General features: G+C 42.1%; 1 protein-coding gene across 1 annotated transcript in view; it reads left to right on the plus strand.

The window, feature by feature from the left end:
* Positions 1-18,450, plus strand: part of RBBP5 (retinoblastoma binding protein 5) — a 22,204-nt gene extending 3,754 nt beyond the window's left edge. Inside the window, exons 6-14 of the mRNA XM_015419336.1 lie at positions 1,630-1,739; positions 3,432-3,551; positions 4,334-4,487; positions 4,602-4,673; positions 5,114-5,231; positions 7,030-7,099; positions 9,732-9,961; positions 13,012-13,206; positions 16,867-18,450. Of these exons, the coding sequence (XP_015274822.1) occupies positions 1,630-1,739; positions 3,432-3,551; positions 4,334-4,487; positions 4,602-4,673; positions 5,114-5,231; positions 7,030-7,099; positions 9,732-9,961; positions 13,012-13,206; positions 16,867-16,895 (1,098 nt within the window). The 3' untranslated portion in view covers positions 16,896-18,450. The remainder of the gene's footprint in view (positions 1-1,629; positions 1,740-3,431; positions 3,552-4,333; positions 4,488-4,601; positions 4,674-5,113; positions 5,232-7,029; positions 7,100-9,731; positions 9,962-13,011; positions 13,207-16,866) is intronic.
* The last annotated feature ends 1,602 nt before the right edge of the window (positions 18,451-20,052 follow it).

Genomic DNA, 20,052 nt, shown 5'->3' on the forward strand with positions numbered 1-20,052 from the left:
GCCATCTCCCATGAAACTGCTCAGTGCCAGTTTTGCCAGTTGCACTTGCAGCTACCATTGCATGGGCAAATTACTTGTGTAACTCTAAAAGAATGAAATAAAATAAAATGGAAAGAGGTTCCGCATTCTGTGTTGGATCTAGTGTAAAGTCCATGCATGAAAGCATGACTTCCCAGTCTTTCCCCTGCTACAGCAGCCTGAAATACCCCCACCTAAGATGCTGATCCTGGGGGATTGAGGGGGCAAGAGCAGCATAAGGGTGGAGTTAAGTGGCTGCTACAGCAGGGGGGGTATCAGCAAAAATCACCTCGCCCCTTGTACATGTGGATCTTCTCTTCAGAATCCAACCCTGTACATAGGCCATGGTAGGTGCAAAGGCCTTCCTGGGTCATAAAAGCTTACAAACAAGCATGCACATGTTGCACTGAAACACTCAAAACATTGCTTTGCTGTTGTTCATGACATCTGGATTGAGCCTAGATAAAATGATTCTGGCAAAAGAGAAATTTGTATTAAATGGGTGCACAAGATGTAAAATAGGAAGTTCAGAAACAAGGACTGATACTAACATGCAACAAGTCACAGATAACCAAATTTGGTTACAGCATGTACTTATCGGATCCAGCCCCATGATATCTCCCCATCCCAGCATCATTTTGTGCTCTTGGATCACTGTTGCTATATTTAAATGATTTGTACTCTCCCCCTGCTAGTCCTAGTCGAAATCAGTGTGGGCGGTTCTTACCTTGTTCATCTTCTAAGTGAAGGCTTCTTTAATTTATTCAATTGAGGCATCCTCTGACTTCTCTGCTGTGAACTGCATCAGATGTTTATTCTAGTTAACTTCATAACTTCTGGAATTTAAATAAAACTGGCACCATCTCCTCCTATGCTATCCAGCCCACGAGTTAAGAACTGTCTGTCAGTTGGTGCTCTGTGTCTCCCCACTTTTAGAGGCGATGTGGGTGATGACTAGAAACAGGGCCTATTCTGTGGTGGCACTTCATGTTTGGAATGCCCCTCCCCTTGAGGCTCTCCCGGTGCTTACTTTCTTTTATGTGCCAAGCACATATCTTTTTACCCAGGCTTTTAATTAGGGGGTTTATCTTACCAGCTTTTTAATGATCTGTTTTATGGGTAGTTTTTATATTACTTATGTCCAATGGCTTGTTTTTTATGTTATAGTGATTTTAATTGTAAGCCATCTTGAGCAGGATCCCGAAGAGGTGGGATAGAAATATCCTAAATTAAGTAAATTAAAAAAATTATTAGGAGCAGGCATTCAGTGGTATGAAAGATGTCATAATGGGATATTGGAAAAGTATCTGATTCTGTATGAATTACATGAAGCTGACTGAACAGAGATTGAGATTCTGATAGTTTCCTTCCCCTTCTAATTTCATGTCTGCTTGAGTCAGACTTCACAAATTGACAGTGTTGCCACTAAATATTTTTAATATATGAGAGAGAGAGGAGATGGAGGTAGAGACAGAGATGGTTATGTCCCTTGTTCAGTGTCCCATAAATCATTGACAGTGACGCATTTGAAGTCTGCACAGCTTTTCAATGCTTTTCCTCACTAATTCTCAGCACAGGATTTTGATTTTTTCTTTCTTTCTTGTACTTTAGATTTTGGTCTTAAAGACAGACACTCAGGATCTTGTTGCCTCTTTCAGAGTAACAACAGGCACCAGCAATACTACAGCTATTAAATCCATAGAATTTGCACGGAAAGGAAGGTGAGTTGAAGAATAGCTGATAGTGAGAGCACAGATATAAGGTTTTTCCTATTAAGTGAGTTTTCCCAATATTTCTTCTTCCATAATTGACACTGAAGGTAGTAGATCATAAAGAGTTGAGTTCCCTGGGGTTGCTAAGTACCCATGTTTACAGATGGAATTGGCTCTTGTGTTTGCCTTTAAAATCACCATTCTGCTTTTGGCACTGGGAATCTTGGAATTAAAGGTGTTTATGTTAGAATTGTGCTTGGAATGTTATTCTTGCACAAGATTCATGAATTTTAAGTCAGGTGCAGGGATCAGACTCTTCAGAAACACTTTCAAACAGGCTTATGAATTTTAATGTCCTTGTTGCTTGCACAAGAGCTCTTGGAATATGACAGAGCAGCACATTAATGTCCAAAGCATAGCTAATATGAGAAATGGCTGAATTATAATTCAGAAGACCTTCGACGGGGCGCCATTGGTGCCAGCGCCGGAGGTGAGGAGTTTGGGAGTGCTCCTGGATCCCTCCTTAACTATGGAGGCCCAGGTAGCAGCCACTTCTAAGTCGGCCTTTTACCATTTTCGGCTGATCAGGTAGTTGGTTCCCTTCCTAGACTGCGATGACCTGGCTACAGTGATCCATGCGATGGTCACCTCGAGATAAGACTACTGTAACACGCTCTACATGGGGCTGCCCCTGTTGCAAATCCAGAAGCTGCAGCTAGTGCAGAATGCTGCGGCCAGGCATCTGATGGGTCTCCCGAGATGGGAGCACATCCGACCTGTGCTGAAAGCACTGCACTGGCTGCCAATAGCATACCGAATTTGCTTCAAGGTGCTGGTACTTACCTTTAAAGCCCTATACGGCCAGGGTCCAACATACCTGAGGGACCACCTTTCTCCACACACCACCCGGAGAGCACTACGGTTGGGGTCACAACATTGTTTAGTGATTCCAGGCCCCAAGGAGGCCAGGCTCATGGCAACCAGGACCAGGACCAGGACCTTTTCTGTGGCGGCTCCTACTTGATGGAATGAGCTCCCGGAGGAGATCAGGGCCCTGTGGGACCTTGTACAGTTCCACAGGGCCTGCAAGATGGAGCTCTTCCGCCAGGCTTTTGATTAGGAGCTTCCTACCGCTTCCATCAACTATTACTATCAGTAACATCGGGGTAGCAGATGACTGTGTGTGGAGATCGAAATATAGTAGCGCTTGAGACCGAACACCGCTGATTTGGGATTCGGTGTTATGTCTGTAGTACGCCATCTGAAATTTAATTGGAAGATCGACCGAACAATATTATTCTGAGCACTTTATTGTAAGTTGTAACATGATTGTTTTATCTTGTTTTTATATGTTTGGGCACATGGTGCCCCTGTGAGCCGCCCTGAGCCCGTTCTCAGGGAAGGTTGGGGTAGAAGTACAACAAATAAATAAATAAGGAGTCTTGCAAACTCTGGCAGGGATCCAGTGACCTGTGTACTGAAGCTTTCTCAAACAGCAGCCTCAATGCTGTGCAGAAAACAGCTTTTTAAAAGGAAAGGTCTTTCAAAAGTAGTTTGTATTATGATGGAAAGGGCTAAAATGTTGGATTCTGGCCTCTGTCTCTTTTCTCTTGCTTATGTAACGTATTATAGAGGAGTGTCTCAAGATTGCGCTTTTGATGATATCATTACAAGATTTTATGTATCTTTTCTGTTCCTCAGTTGCTTTCTAATAAATACAGCTGATCGAATAATCAGAGTCTATGATGGTCGGGAAATCTTGACCTGTGGTAGAGATGGAGAACCAGAGCCAATGCAGAAACTTCAGGATTTAGTGAACAGGTAGGATGATGAAGGAAGAACCTGTCTTGAGAGTGGTGTGTTTTGCTTTGCAGGTTCCAACTTCACTACAAAACAGGATCCTTCAGCGGGTCCTCTGAAGTAAGTTGCTGCTTTGCAAGCCTTAAAAAAAAATAAAAAAAATTTATAGGCCTTCTGCCTCCAAAAATTTAATATGTAATTCCAAAGGAGTGGACTCAAGAATGATCATACAGCTGAAATGGCTTCCTGGCTCTCCCGGCCTACCCTAAGGAACTTGCCCAGTCTTCCTGGCTAAGTTTCTACTGAAGTGCTGGATATGGTCTCTAGCAGACAATCCTGAAACTGTATGGGTATTACTGTGATGATGAAACTTCACTTAGCACAATTACCAGTCTCTTCTCCTATGTTTTGTTCTCCATCTCTTTGCCCTTACTGGTCCATTCTTTCTGTCCTTACACTTTTCTGTAAGTTTAGGTACGTCCTGGTCTGTAACATAAAGTAATTGAACACAAAGTCTGCAAAAATGTAATGGAAAGGCAAGTAATATATTAGTGCATATTATGAAAAGCACTTGCAGGTTTGCAGATACAGTTACTGAAATTAAGGAAATACATCCTAGTAACCCATTTGAGTAATTCAAATTTCATAAATTGCTCTTTGTTGCTTTGGAATACCTGGCCTCTCATTGCACCAAAAGCATCTTTCTACAGTTGCCACCTTTGGCTCTTACCTAGAAACCCTTTCTTCTCATTAGTGCACAATGTTAACAAGCGAAATTATTCTGTGAATTGCTTTGTCTGCAGGACACCTTGGAAGAAATGCTGTTTCTCTGGTGATGGGGAATATATTGTTGCAGGGTCAGCACGTCAACATGCTTTATACATCTGGGAGAAGAGCATTGGAAACCTAGTGAAAATCCTTCATGGCACCAGAGGGGAGCTGTTGCTGGATGTAGCAGTAAGTGTTTCTATTACTTGTTCTCAGTGGATTAATTTTGTCAGAATCAATTGGCTCAATCTGTTTTTTAATCACTTTTCTTCTGCCCCACTCTATTCGCTCTGTATCTTCTAGTGGCATCCTGTCCGACCTATCATTGCTTCCATTTCCAGTGGCGTGGTATCCATTTGGGCTCAAAATCAAGTGGTAGGTAGTGTTATCAATGCATTTTCTTACCATTTAAAACATTTCCATTTCCTTGAGTGACTCCCTTTTCATTGTTTTGAATCAGTACTCTGGCAGTAATATTTTTTTCACCAAAGAAGCAGCATCCTTCTAAAGATAAGTGTGCAGAAAGAAGATCAAATGTGCATTTTCACTCCAGACTGCTGGAAAAATTCACTGCTAATAACCAGAGAGATAGTTACGATACTCTTTTTCATCCCTTTCAGTATTTTTTTTCTGTGTGGCTTTGAAAGAGAATCCAGCACAACTAATGAGTCCACTTATTTAAGCAGGCCTTGTGATTTAGAATTTCAAAGAAGGGCTAGTCCTGTGATTTTGCATGTGGTTGGAGATGCTCACTGCAGAGCTAGGATGTTTAGTGCTGTTTAGTGGGTATAATGTTCTTTGAATTTGCGGTTTAGGAAAACTGGAGTGCCTTTGCTCCTGATTTTAAGGAGCTGGATGAAAACGTAGAGTATGAAGAGCGGGAATCTGAGTTTGACATAGAAGATGAAGATAAGAGTGAACCCGAACAGACAGGTAATCTCTAAAATAAATCAATACAATTGTGTGCACTAATGAAAATTCACATAATCTAATGCAAGAGATGGGCAGATTTAGTTGTTTTTATTGTACCTTTCCTTTTTCTCAAAACATAATAAAAGATACATTACAACATTTCAACTGTACAGTAGACGCAAGCAGCAGCAAAACATCATATGAGAGCAGTTAGATTGTCAGACTAGGACCTGGGAGATCCAGGTTTGAATTCCCAGCCTACCATGGAAGCTTGCTGGGTGATGGTGTTAACATGTGAAAAGAACCTTGTGACGGTGCCACCCTGCAAATGAATAACATGAGCAAATGCCCATTCTCACACATTCTCTGTGGTGATTTTCACCTTGTGGAACAGTTCTGAGCTCAGGAAGGTTCCAATATGTATCCTTGTGTAGAGTGTACAAAAGTAATTTTCAAGAGGGCATTTTTGTAAAGGGATTAGAATTGTAGTAGAGTGGAACAATTCAGGGAGCACTTTTATAAAAAGGATACGATTATAGTCTACTGCAGTGTTTGTTGTAGGCATTATCTTATTTTAACTGCATTGTCTTCTTCCTTTGGATTCCACTGTCAGCATTGTTTATGGTATCGCTTGCCTTAGTTTGTACTCAAGCTGTTTTTTAATTATGTAATCCTATTGCATTGTTCATTGGATGTCAGATTGTATTGTTTTTATAGTCTGTAATCCACTGAGTCTTGGTGATAAAGGAGGGCTACAAATAAGGAAAATAAATAAACCTTTCCTCCAGTACTGCTAAAGTGTGTTTGTTGGAGCAGGGGGGAGGAGACAAGTATCTCTATCTTGCCTGTTCTGTAATAGCAACTTTTGGGAAGCAGTATCAGAGAAAGGTTTAATTGCAGTCCTCCTTTGTCACTGCTTCAGTTTCATTTGGAGTATCCTGAATCTGCTTTTCAATCAAAAATCTTGGGATCTCTTGTGTCATCTCTGATTTGGCTGTTGCACAGCCAAGATAACTTGAAACGTCGGTAGAAAGTGTGCTAGATAAAGCAAATTTATAACTGCCACCTAAAGATTCTGACTTGCTAGGTAGGAGATATCCTCATCCTTTTAGCTGATACAGAAATGGTCATTGCTTGATGGATAAATATTTTGGTATGTGTATAATTCTGTACATTAGTGTTTGTGTTGAACTCATTCATCATAATAATAATAATCTTTCAGTTTATTGATCGCTCAATCCTTACAGAGCTGCCGGCTCTAAGCGATTTACAGTTACTCATGTGTAGACACAGGACTAACAATGATGGGGGTAAGGGAGGACAACATATATTATTTTTAATCACACACACTTCGCAGTCGACAGGGAGTTTGGTCAGCTGTAAGCATCAGACGTGTCCCGGCAGCATTCTTTAGTCGGCGTCGCTTGATGTCGTCAGCATTTTCTCGGTTGCAGCGCACCACTGCCACCGTCTGGCCGGAATGGCCCATTGCAGGCTTTTCTTTGAAGCTGTGTAGATCTCTCTCCACTTTCCCACCGGGGGGTTAAGTGTGCCCACCCTCTCTAAGGAATGGTACCCATTTTATCTACTCGCCGAAGCTTTCGAACCGCTGGGTGGATGGTGAGCTGGGGACACGACTGGTAGCTCACACCAGTGCGGGGCTCGAACTGACAGCAGTCCTGTTCAGCTCAGATGTTTAACCAGAGGATAAATCCCCTGTGCCACCGCTCCCCTTCATGTTTACTATTCAGGCATTAGTTTGCCAAGGGAATGCTTCTGTTCCCCCTAATTTGAGATTTAAACCTTCTCTGCTTGGCAGGTGCTGATGCGGCAGAGGATGAGGAAGTGGATGTAACCAGTGTAGATCCCATTGCTGCTTTCTGTAGCAGGTAAGCATGATAAAAGGAAGATGTTAAAAGGATAACTTGTGCTAATCATGCAAATAACTTTAAACTGTCTTTTAACCCAGTTAAAGAAACCTTGGTTGATTAAGTATGTGACATTTTTTTATATACGTTTTATTTATGAGTTTTGATACAATCTTACACTGGATATTTTAACAGTCTTGTACAACACGATAACAAGCTTTTTGGAGTCACATATATTAGTTATTATTATATATATTGATTTTTATCTATCCAGGTATAAAACTTTTTCCATCTACATTTGAACGGTGCATCATTTCTGCCCTTTAAAACTGTAGTTTATCCATTTCTACCACATCCAATATTTTATAAATTATTTCCTTCCTAGAGGGTATTCCCTCTTGTTTCCAATACTTGGCATAAAGAATACGTGCTGCTGTATTTATATATATAATGACATATTTATCCTCTATTCTGTATTCATCAGGTAGCATATTTAACAAAAAGAGTTCCGGAGATAAGGGTATATCAATCTTTAGAATTTCTAAAATAAGATTATGTACCTTATACCAATAACGCTGTGTTACATTGCATCTCCACCAAATGTGGTAGAAGGTGCCCACATTATTTTTGCATTTCCAACAATTTTTTTGACATATTTGGATAACATTTTGCCAGTTTATCTGGTGACCAATGCCACCTGTGAAACATTTTCCTTATATGGAATTGACCTTAAATATTTCACTGATTTCCATATATTGGACCAAGTATCTATATCTGTAGTACATCCAAAGTCTTGCATCCACGTAACCATGCAATTTTTTACTGTTTCATCATGTACATAGTCGTCTAGGAGAAAGTTGTATATCTTTTGTATTAACTAGTCATTTGTAGATAACCATAACTTGTCTAGATCGGATTTACCTCGATAGAAACCCTTACTTTTATCTAGATCATATCTCGCCTTCAACTGCATATTCTCCCACTAAGTCAGGTTGACATTATGCTTTATCAAAGTTCACAAGTATGTGACTTTTAATCAATCTGTTAACTGAAGTTTTTTGATGATGCATGCACATTATGAGAGACAAGCTCTTAGAAGTATTCTTTCCTGAGTGATGAAAAAGGAGGGACACCTTTTTCTGAAGCCTACCACCAATGGGTTTTCTACAAACCTGTGTGAAAAATATTGAAGCTTTTAAGTGGTTAAGTGCGCGGACTCTAATCTGGGAGAACCAGGTTTGATTCCCCACTCCTCCACTTGCACCTGGCTGGATGACCTTGGGCAAGCCGTAGCTCTGATAAGAGCTGTTCTTGAAAAAGAGCAGTTTCTGTCAAGAGCTCTCTCAGCCTCGCCTACCTCACAGGGTGATATGTTGTGGGGAAGGGAAAGGAGTTTGTAAGCCGCTCTGAGACACCTTTGGGTAGTGAAGGGCGGGGTATAAATCCAATCTCTTCTTCTTAAGAGTAGGCTAGCCAGTTAGTTAAGGACATGATTAAAACACGTTAAATCAAAACATATTAAATAATCTAATCATCTTGTCCACTACATTGTGTAACTGAACAACAACAACAAATATAAATGTATCATTGTGATACCTGTGTGATAAGCATTCTCTCCTTAAGCCAGTATTCTGTACCTGATTTCCAATTCTATAAGAGGAGTTTCCTGAATTGAAAGGTCTTTAGAATGGTCCAAAATATATTGGACGTGATATTGTGGACGTTTAGACTCTGAGAGTGCAGTCCTAAGCAGAGTTACGCCTTTCTAAGTCAATTGAAGTCAGTGGGTCTAGAAGGGTGTAACTGCTTAGGATCCACTGTAGTTTGCTTTAAAAAGATTGTTATAGTTCTGTTCCATTCTTCCCTTTTTAGTTTCTCAGAATTGATTGTTCTTTTTCTTTTTGTTTCTTTGCACGTGTGTGTGTGTGTGTGTGTGTGTGTGTGATGCCTGGAAGTCATGGTGACTTCTGGCAACTCCTACTGGGGCACAGAGGAAATTCAGAGAAGTGGCTTGATAGCCTGCCCCTGGCCTCCTGGCCCTGGTATTCTAAGGAGGTCTCCCATTTGCCAGCGTTGGCCCTGCTTAGCTTCTGAGATCTGATGAGACTGGGCTTGCCTGGACTATCCAGGTCAGGGCAGAATTGATTGTTCCTGAGTGGTGCATAACTGATTCTTCCCAGACTTTTAAAAATTAATTTATTTTGGTATCTCTGTCTCCATCTTCCACTTAATTTGGGGGGGTTGATAGATATAGGACATGTTGTAAGTTCTCTTTTCTTCACAAAGCTTTCAGTTTCTTTTTCAGTCTTTGTTGTTGTCAGAGTGTTATTTTTATGCTGGGTAACCATGGGCTGTATCATGCACCCAAAAAGTCAACTCAGAGGAAGGGAGATGTGTTATCTCATCAGTTTATTCCGTAAGCTGTGATTCACTACAGCTACCTGTGAATGTACACTAAGTGACAAACCTGAATTTCCATCTGTATAATATGTGAAATGGCCATGTAGTATGTGCCCATGAGGCTCATTTCTGTGGTTGTGATACTTTTTTCCCCCAAACTGTGCTAAGAACCGAAGAAGAGATGAATGCGGAAAGGAATTTTATAGCATGAGTTGCCCATAATTCATGGGAGAAAATATTATTTCCTTACCAGTGATGAAGAACTGGAAGACTCCAAAGCTTTGTTGTATTTGCCTATTGCTCCCGAAGTGGAAGACCCAGAAGAAAACCCCTATGGCCCTCCACCAGATGCGGTTCAGACTGCCATACCTGATGAGGGAATAGGCTCCGAAAAGAAGAGACAGTCACTGTCTGATGGACCTCAGCCACCAAAGAAGAAACCTAAGACAACCAATATAGAACTGCAGGGAGTACCTAATGATGGTGAGTGGGAACTGCCATCCTTTTGCTCATGCAGGTATCATCTGACATCTTTATAGACTGAAGAATGGGCAGGGATACTAATTCTGTTTGATATTTTTTAAAATGTTGCTTGAGACAGTAGTTCTCTTCAACTACCAGTTCTTACCAGGCATGACTATACATTTCTTTAGGGAGGAATGATTAATTTCTAAACAGCAACATACTAATGCATTTATTTCTGTGCTGTGAGAATAGCTGATCTTACAGGTTAAAAAAGCATCTTAAATATGCCATCTGCGTTTCCAGTGTCTGCTTTTCCTTGTGGTAAAATAATACTCGGTTTTGGAGTAGTTCACACAATGTAATTCCTACACAAAAGTGATTTTCATGTAGGAATTTAATGAATCCCATATATAGTTTCACAAATATAGTTTGGTCTACAAATGCAGCACAATGAGGTGGCAGTGTGCTGAGGGCATAGAAAAGATTTTTTGAGGGGAGGGGTGTCATTTTTTGGCCCTCCTTTACATTAATAACTCCCTGTAAATGGAAAGCTAACCCATGTGAAGGGCTAGGCTAGATTCTTTCACCCTGAAGCGCTCAGTTATTATGTAGGAAAGCATTAAAACGGTTACTCTCCCCACCTACAACCTTAAGTGGCACAGCCTGTTCTATTATTTCATTCTGCGGCATGTACTGTAGAAAATTTGTACCCACTAGCCTGTGCACAGGACTATTACAGTTAGGTAGTGAGTTTGCCATGTTAAGCGCTCTGCAGGGAACCTTTACCTTTACCTTACAAATGTGGCAGTGTGCTGAGGGCATAGTCTACACATTCAGATTTTTTGAGGGGAGGGGTGTCATTTTTTGGCCCTCCTTTACATTAATAACTCCCTGTAAATGGAAAGCTAACCCATGTGAAGGGCTAGGCTAGATTATTTCACCCTGAAGCGCTCAGTTATTATGTAGGAAAGCATTAAAACTGTTACTCTCCCCACCTACAGCCTTAAGTGGCACAGCCTGTTCTATTATTTCATTCTGCGGCATGTAGTGTAGAACATTTGTACCCACTAGCCTGTGCACAGGACTATTACAGTTAGGTAGTGAGTTTGCCATGTTAAGCGCTCTGCCAGGGAGTTGCTGCTTTCAAGAGCTTCTGACAACCATGAGACTGGTAGGTCTAATTTATCCTATACTGCTGTGTTTAAGAAGCAGTCGGACTGGAATATACCTATGTCTGTCAGAGTTCACAACGACTATAAAACTTTTAGATCTAGTAAAGGAACTGCCCATAGACCCCACCATTTCCTGTGATTGTATAACAGAACATGTAGAGAGGATGAGTGTTCCAGAGTACTGCAGTGTTGACATGGCAGGTCATGAGTTCACAGGAACAAACAGCTTATACCAATAAGCCTGACCATTTGAAATACTGGTTAACCAAATAAGACCCCCGAGTTTGTTTTCTCAGATCTTACAGTCAATATATCTAATTCTCAACAGGGCCAAATCGGTGGACACTTAAAGCCAGAGATTGGAGTAAAAAACAGACAAGACAGCTCCTTCTACAAACCTGAGAAAAGCCCCAAGTTTGCAGAAAAATCTGAAATCTAAAAAAAATGTATTGAGGATTTTAAAAAAAACAAACCCAAATAATAGAACCAGCACCTGTCATGTGGCCATTGTAAACTCAGTGGCCATTGTGGGGGTTACTAGGCAACCACAACAGTATTTCCAGTTTTTCAATCCTTGATTTCTGTCATTGAAACTTAGGGGGGAGAGAGAGCAAGGCCCTTTCCAGGGCTGTTTTGGCCGTTGTGGGAGGACTTATCAGCCCAGGCCTGGCAAAAACCACCAGATGACTATGTGACTTGCCTGACTCACCCAGGCCTGGCTACTTGCTACTGTTCAACAACAGCCACCTCACAAAAGCCAGGTGGTGTAGTGGTTTGAGTTTCAAACCAGGATCTGAAAGACCCTGGTTTGAATCACCAATTTGCCATGGGAGCTCACAGGGTGATTTTGGGCCAGTTACATATTCTCTTTCTCAGCCTAACCTATCTCACAGGTGTTTTGTGAGGATAAAACAGAGTGGAGGAGAATGATGTAAGCTGCTTTGGGTCCCCATTGTGGAGAAAGATGGGATACAAATGAAGTAAATAAATATAGCTGAAGATGGGAGGTAGATAAAAGGTTGGTTGATGGATGGGAAGGAGAAGGAAACGGAAAGCTAAGAATATGTGGATTTCTGGGGGAGGGAATGAGAAAATAGTGTGTGTGTGAGGGGGGTAAACAGGAAAAGTGAGGTCCTCCTAAAGTCCTTGCTGATTCCTCACCATGCAACTGGCCCCAGTTCTGTGGCCAGCATCCCTGGGTAGAGGCTGCCAGGGGGGAGGGAAGGAGGGAAAGCTGAAGGTGGGGAGGAGCAGATAAAGATGGTCTGGCTTATGGGTGGGGAGCATAGGAGGAAGCAGGAAAAGGGGAGAGGCTTTGGGGGCTTTCAGGGAAGGAAAGAGGAAATAACGGGGGAGGGGTAAATGAGCTTCCCCTCGCAAGTCCTTGTGGGTCCCCTGCTTGTCCCTGTCTATTTTGGAGCTAGTAGTATACTAGTGTATCCCCAGGTGCTTGGACTGTTTATCTAGCTGCCTTCCTAAGAAAAGGAAGTAGTTCACTAAGCTGAGAGCACTCAATGGAAAATATCTCAAATGAGATGAAGTGTTTGTTTAGTAATATTTGGTATTATGCATTTCCTTTAAAGCATCTGGACCAGCTGCTCTCTTGATCTGAGTGACCCAGTAACTTTATTGTTGTGATTCTAGACAATGAACTGCTGGTGAACTCACTTTATTGTAATTCCTGGCTCACCCCACTGTTCTTGCTTGGCTCAAACTACTGTTTTGTTTTCTAGTTCCTTTTTTTAAAACAGACCAAATCCTGAGTTTCCCCTTTCCCATGTCATAGCATGAGCATCAGAGAGTTGCAAAGTAGATAGGGGAGTGAATTTGCTGTTTTGTTTTATATAAAACTTCAGATTTGAAGTTAATTTCCCAAACATGCCTCTTCCTTCACAGAAGTCCATCCGCTGCTGGGTGTGAAGGGAGATGGTAAATCCAAGAAGAAGCAAGCAGGCAGGCCTAAAGGATCAAAAGGTAAAGAGAAAGATTCTCCATTTAAACCGAAACTCTACAAAGGGGACAGAGGTTCTTTACCTCTGGAAGGAGCAGCGAAGGGTAAAGTGCAGGCGGAGCTGGGACAGCCCTTGCCAGGTAAGGACCCAGCGTGAGCGTCTGCTTGCTTGGTGACCTTGCTTCATACGGACATGGCATAGTCTTAGCGTTTTGGTTCTCCCAATGGCAGTTGCTTGCTAAGTGTTTAGCTGCTCTGCTCTCAAGGATGGACAAAATTTTTCTTCTGAGAATTGTCCCATTTCGCCTCCTTACCATAGCCATTGGTACTCAGTGCTGCAAGTATAGAATGCAAATATTTTAAAAGATAATTTTGGTACATTAGAGAGCAGTAAACCTGTTGACTCTTCTCAGTCGCTTACTACATTGGGAATGCACACAAATTTGGAGTCAAGAAGGGCTTTCTGAGTCAAATACAGAAAATTAAAGTGGCATGGGGCATGCTGAAGCTAAAAATCAGGTTCTGTGGCACAATTATGAGCATATCAAAAACATGGAGAGGAGCTAGCCCCCAGTAGTTATTAAGCTGCATTGCTTGTAAAGCATGTGGTGCTGAGAGACTCCATCTCCCTGTTTTAGATCATACTTGCCTGTGTAACTGTGGCATCCACCCGTATAAAATACATTATCAGCCATTTCTTGACATTCTGTCACTGTTCAGTGTGACTAAGAAACCAAAATGAAGCTGTGCAATAGTGAGTGGAGCTATGAAGACAAGAGCAGTCTTGATTTTCAGGGACTGCAGAAAGGTTTAGCCCCCACATCCTGTAGTGTTCCAGGGTGCCTTCTTTTACTCCCCTGAGTGTATGGCAAAGTAAGATGCTGCACATGGGGACTGAGAGCAGAATCTGCCCTTCCTGTCTTGACACTTGAGTGGACTGGTCCATTTTGTCAGGGATCCACAGAAAGAGCAGTGCGAGTGTTTGGAGAGCACAGAGAGACTCTGCATTCCTCCAGAGTCCTTGAAATACAAAACCCTACCTGACCATCCATTGTGATGGACATTTTGCTGGCAATATGTATTTGAAAAATTCCTCTTGCTTCTAAATAAGGGATTTGTAATGCCATCCTCCCCATGAAAATCATATTCAGTGGGCATTTAAATTGTACTGGAAACTAGCTGCTATGTCTTAGAATGGCTTAATATTTATGGGCTACCTCCAGACATGCATATTCTGCATGAAAATATTCTTCCCTTGTGAAAAATGTGTTCCTTTTTATTGTGGCTTTGCTTTGCATCAAAGTTAGCCTGTTTACAAGTAGGCCAGAATACAGTTAAACTATATATGTTGCTTCACAGAGTACATGCCTGTAAACTTTAAAGAAATATTGAAGCAGCTGTATCTGAAGAAGTGAGCAGTGACTCACGAAAGCTCATACCCTGCCACATATTTTGTTGGTTGTCTTTAAGGTGCTACTGGACTCTTGCTCTTTTGTTGTGCTTCCTGACAGTTATCTTTCTTTGAATGCCCACTTCGACGCACCCTGACTAGTTATATTTGAAAAGGGCATTGCTAAAGAAAAAACGTTTGTTGTTGTCTTACGTAACCTAAGTGAGTTAAGGGTTATTGCTTGTTTTTAGTAAATGATAACCATTCCTCCCCTCCATCATCCTGATCGTGTTACTGGTTCTTGTGTATGTACCTTGTGTGCGTGCACACACATGGTCTTGTAGGTGTCGTGCAAGTTGGACTACACCCAGCTTTTAATCCTCCAGTCTTCCGTTGTAAAATGCAAAGCAGCTTTCTTCTTGATTGCTTGGGAAAGTGCAGACAGTAGGAGAAAGTGGGTTCATAGGAACCAGACCTACCAGAGATTCAAATGGGGTGCACATGCAAAATTTTGTATGTCCTTGAAGCTCAGTAGCTATTGCTGTGAATATTTAGTTGCTAGAACTGAGATTTTGTAAAGCCCTTTCTTTCCCCTCACTGCTGGTCCTGTTACCCACCTTGCTCATTGTCCTTCCTGCTCTGCTCCTGTTGTGTTGCTTTTAGAGTATTAATCAGCACCTGGGGATTTTCCTTACAACTAATACAATAAAAGATGTGACAGCCTTCTCAGGCGAAACCTGTTTGCTGTGTTGTGTGTCGCTAATTTAATATATTGCAGCCTCTTAAAGAAACTGCAGTGAATGTATTCAGGGTCATGGAATGCCTTGTTAAAAAAGAAGACAACACAAACCTTTAGTGTTCTGCAGAAGTGCTTCAGGGATTGGATGGCATCATACTATACGTGTCCCTGAAGTCTTAAAGGCTGCAATTATAACTGTTTCCTGGGAGTGAGCCCCATTTAATAAAACTCTGATTTGACTGCTCTCAAAAGTAAATTCAGTTACCATGAGGGGTATCATTTAATCTTTCCCCTTGCCAATTCTGCCAGTAATATTCTTTGTGGTTATTTCAATGTGCATTTACTAGGAATCTTGGATGGCAGATTCAGATGTTCTTGTCATACTTTGTAATTTGCTTGCTGATTGACCGAATAGACCTTATTAATATTTTCAATCCTCCTTGAGTCTCACTGAGAAAGGCAGCCTGTGAGTGAAGCTAATAATAATAACAATACTCATATGTAATACTTACATGCATTCTTGACCTTGGGGAGAGTCAGGTTAATTGCCAAACACATTTTATTTAATTTTTCTGGATTTGTTTAAACGTTGACTGCTATGAAGTCTGTGTGACTTAATGGGAGAGCAGTACAAAGTTATGTAGTCAGTTTCTTGTGCAAGGTGGGGAGCCTGCCAGTGGCAGTTGGAGAGCTGGAAGAGAGCCTTCTTCCTGGTGTCATTTTATAGTCAAATTGATCCGTTGGGCTGCCCAGCCATCAGTGAAGCAGCTGATCTGTACAGCAGACTGTACTCCTCCCCTTAAACTGCTGTCTGAAGAATGGAGTGGCCTTTGCAACTGCATGGCAGGCACCCACTTGGCAACCAGGTCTGGAATTCTGTAAATAGAAGGCCTGATGGTGTCCTTAACGGTTGGCGTCAATTGTTATGTAAACCACACGAGCAAGGCATCAACCAGAGAGCAAATGAAACCTGTTGGTTTCAGGAATTAAGGTTTGGCTCAAGTTCTGTCTGTTGACCCATGTTGATGACCTGCCGTTAGGTACAGTCATCTCAAGTCCCATTTTGAATCCTAGCCGCCACCTTGGAAAGTATATTTATTTACTTACGTACCTCCTTCATTTATACCCTGCTGTTCTCCCCAGTGGTAACCATAAACAGCTTACATCATTCTCCTCTCCTCCATTTCATCCTCACAACAACCCTGTGAGGTGGGTTAGGTTGAGAGTGTGTGACTGGCTCAGGGTCACCTGGGAAGCTTCCCTGGCTAAGTCGGGATTTGAGCCTGAATCTCCCAGATCTGATTTCGACACTCCAACCACTGCATCACACTGGCTTTCAGGTCTCTGGGGGCTTATAGCTGTGACTCATTCTCCTTCACTGACTTCCTCAGAGCAGCTTTTTCATCCTAGGAGGAAATTATTTGTTGGACACCTCTCTGAGCAGGCTTGTTTGCATCTCTGATGGCCATGCAATATTTTCCAGTATCAAGCAACAAACAATGCTTTAGCTGCAAACAAAGCTTCATTCTCTGCATACAGTTGTAGGAAAACCTGTGAAGACTCCCTTATATAAAATCAAGTGTTTTTGTGGTATCTAGATTCTGCTAATAGAAATAATTGCTTGAACTGTATTGAAAATATTGTCATCAGTGCTCAATCTTTTTTCCCCAGCAGGTGGTGGGATCTCAGAGCTCTTATGAAGGCATCCCCTACCCTACCTACCCTTTATTTCCTGTCTTGGTACCATGAGGTGGATTAAGATCGAAATGGTCAGATAATGAACTGACTTTATGGTGATATGGTAGGGACAAGCAACTGTGCTGCCTATGGATACAGGGGATGACTTTTTAAAAGATGCAAATTGTGGAAGAGGAAAATTTGGTCCCGCTGAACCTCTCTTCTTGCTAACCATGAAAGAAGGTACTGACTCTCAGGAAAGAAGGTTTGTACAGAACCTGGTGGAACTGCTTTCTGTTTAGAGCTCCCTAACTGTACAGAGTCTTGACACAGGACAAGGAGATCACTGTGCTGCCAAGCTGAAGTCTTTCATTATGTTTCTTTTACATATTCTGGTTCTGAAGATGATGAATCCAGATATTTTGTTTCCACAAATACCTGTCACAGTGCTGTGGGTCCCAAGAACATTTCTATTGCGTCGTCGCTAATTGAAGTAGATTATTGTGTGCATCACTGTTTTATCTGTTACCCACTCTGGCTTGCAGTAGTTGGTAGATGTGCTCTTAAAGCTGAGATGCCCTGTGTATAACTTTGAAGGGGAATTGCCTTCCAAGTTGCCCTTCTGTTTGTACATGTTTGGAATAGACACTTGGGGTCAAGAAGCCTGCAGAGAATGACCTGATTACAAATGGGGTTTTCAGGGAATGGGTATTCTCTGCAAGAGTGGGGGAGAGAGTAATAAGCAGCCATTTATCTAGACAGAGGAGGAAGGGCCTTGGATATAGCATGCAGGCGAAGCACAAGTGACTTGCACATCTCACCATGCTTTTTGCATCTCATGCACACCATAGAAATGCACACATCTCCCATAGGGAGATAGTTGGTCACCCCACACTTTGAGATGTGTAAAGAGAATCAGCATCTACCTGCAAGAGATACATGTAGCTCTGGAGTACAGATGAGACATTGAAGCATGGCCATAGAATGTATTGAGTCACCCTTTTCTTGTGCATTTGGGTTCAGTCACTTGGCCAACACAAGAAAGCACTGGCCTCTGCATCTTCATTTCCTGCTGTTTAATTGTTTTATACAAAGTGATATCTATTTCCTAACTTAAGAACATTATTTCCCCCTTCAGAATAGAAAAGCTCCTTTCTCCAGGTATAACAAATAATTTTACAAAATCCAGAAGAATGTATTCATTAAGAGTGACCAAGGTCTGGAGGAGGTTTAAATGCTGAAGAATGGGTACTTAATTCCCAGCTGCAAATACGTCTTTTAGTGCTTTTCCTTTCTGCATGTTGTGCCCCAAGGCCTCTCTCTTCATCTAATGAAACCTTACATGTGCTATTATAAATGTAATGATATCCCTGACTTCAGCCTTCCTGTATCTAATCCTGCCACCCGCAGTCTGCCAGTTCACCCAAAGATCTGAAGGCTGCCTGGGTAACAATTGCTGTTCTGCATGGGGGGGGGGGGGAGAGAGGGAATCCAGCCTTCTTCCATGGTTTATTTTCTTTCACACTTTAAAAAATTATTTAGATACTGCAATATTTTGTACAAAACCAGACAGATGACCATTGCCTGCTAGTTATTTGTAAAGTGGTGCTGTGACATTAGCTTCTGTGTTTGTAAATAAAGAGGTATGTTTTATTTCTTACACACTACGATCCATCCTTCTTTTATAGGACCAGTCTTTTTATGAATCTCTGTGACTCAAATAACAAAGGAAATATTTTGCTTTAGCAAACATCAAAAGCTTAATAATAATAGTTGTTGGTGGTGATGATGATCTATATAGCTAATACTCAGTATAGCTTCATATGTTGGTGATTAAATCTGCAGATGGGGACCATTGTAGATACAAAAGAGATATTTCTGCAAACCTGGGGGGAGGCCCAGGTTTGCAGAAAAACAAAAACCTAAACACAGAACAGTTGTCTATGCAAGCACATGTAACTTTTATCCAAACACATGAGGAGGAGGAGGAGGAGGAGGAGAAGAAGAGGAGAAGGAGGAGATTGGATTTATACCCCACCCTTGACTACCCAAAGGAGTCTCAGAGCGGCTTACAAACTCCTTTCCCTTCCCTTCCCCTCCCCACAACAGACACCCTGTGAGGTGGGTGGGGCTGTGAGAGCTCTGACAGAAACCTCTTTTTCAAGAACAGCTGTGCCAGAACTATGGCTTGCCCAAGGTCATCCAGCAGGTGCAAGTAGAGGAGTGGGGAATCAAACCCGGTACTCCCAGATTAGAGTCTGTGCACTTAACTGCTACACCAAACTGTGAGGCACACGAGGAGTGGGCGGGGGAAAGGAGCAGTTCACTGACCTCTGCTTCCTTTAAACACCAGGGTGCCAAAACTGGAGGCGGGCAGGTGAGTAGCTGTGGGACCCACCAACTCTCCTTGCTATTGATGTGGCAACCCCCCCCACCGCCACTGCCAAGGCAGCAACACTTTGAGTGGGCAGGGGAGGAGGTGTGGGAGTTGTGGCTCCCCCTCCACATCCCAGAGGTGGCAGCTCTGGAGGTGGGCGGAGGAAGGAGGTGTAGAAGCTCAAGTGGCCATGGGATCAGCTTGGTGAGGGAGGGAATGGGATCCCCCCTGTGAATCTGTGGTCCCCATTTGTAATAAGGATTATAATACAAGCTTTTTGAATGGAGGTTAAATTCAGGTGTACCCAATGTTATTAAGTATAAATTGTTTCATGTTGACATGGAAAAAGCTTCAGAACTGGAACTGAAAATGCCTGCAGAATGCATAATATGAATAGTGTGTAGTTGAGTGGTAGAGTCCAAGTGATACTCCTGTATGAACCTTCCCTTTCATTGCTAACCTGCTGAGGTGGTTCAGGAAGAGAGAAAGAACTCTGAAGCCTGTGGCATTGCATCTTTCTTCACCTGACTGCTTTGCCATTGTTGTTTAGGTAAAGAGAATATACAGGGAAGAGAAAAGACAGCCCTAAGTCATGATCTGCCTCAACCTGTCACTCCCTTTCTGCATTTCAAGTCAAGGTTAAAAGAGGTCTGTGCCCAACTAAAAAATGGTGCAAACGTTTCAAGCAGAGGAAGTTTGCCTTTGGAATTCCATTTCTTAATGCTTGTCAGTGTTACGAACCATAACATTTATGATATTCCTTTTCCTCCCCCATCCAATACAAGGTCAGAGAGAGAGAGAGA

Source organism: Gekko japonicus, unplaced genomic scaffold (assembly GCF_001447785.1).
Source record: "Gekko japonicus isolate JY-2015 unplaced genomic scaffold, Gekko_japonicus_V1.1 scaffold276, whole genome shotgun sequence".
Taxonomy (NCBI): Eukaryota; Metazoa; Chordata; class Lepidosauria; order Squamata; family Gekkonidae; genus Gekko; species Gekko japonicus.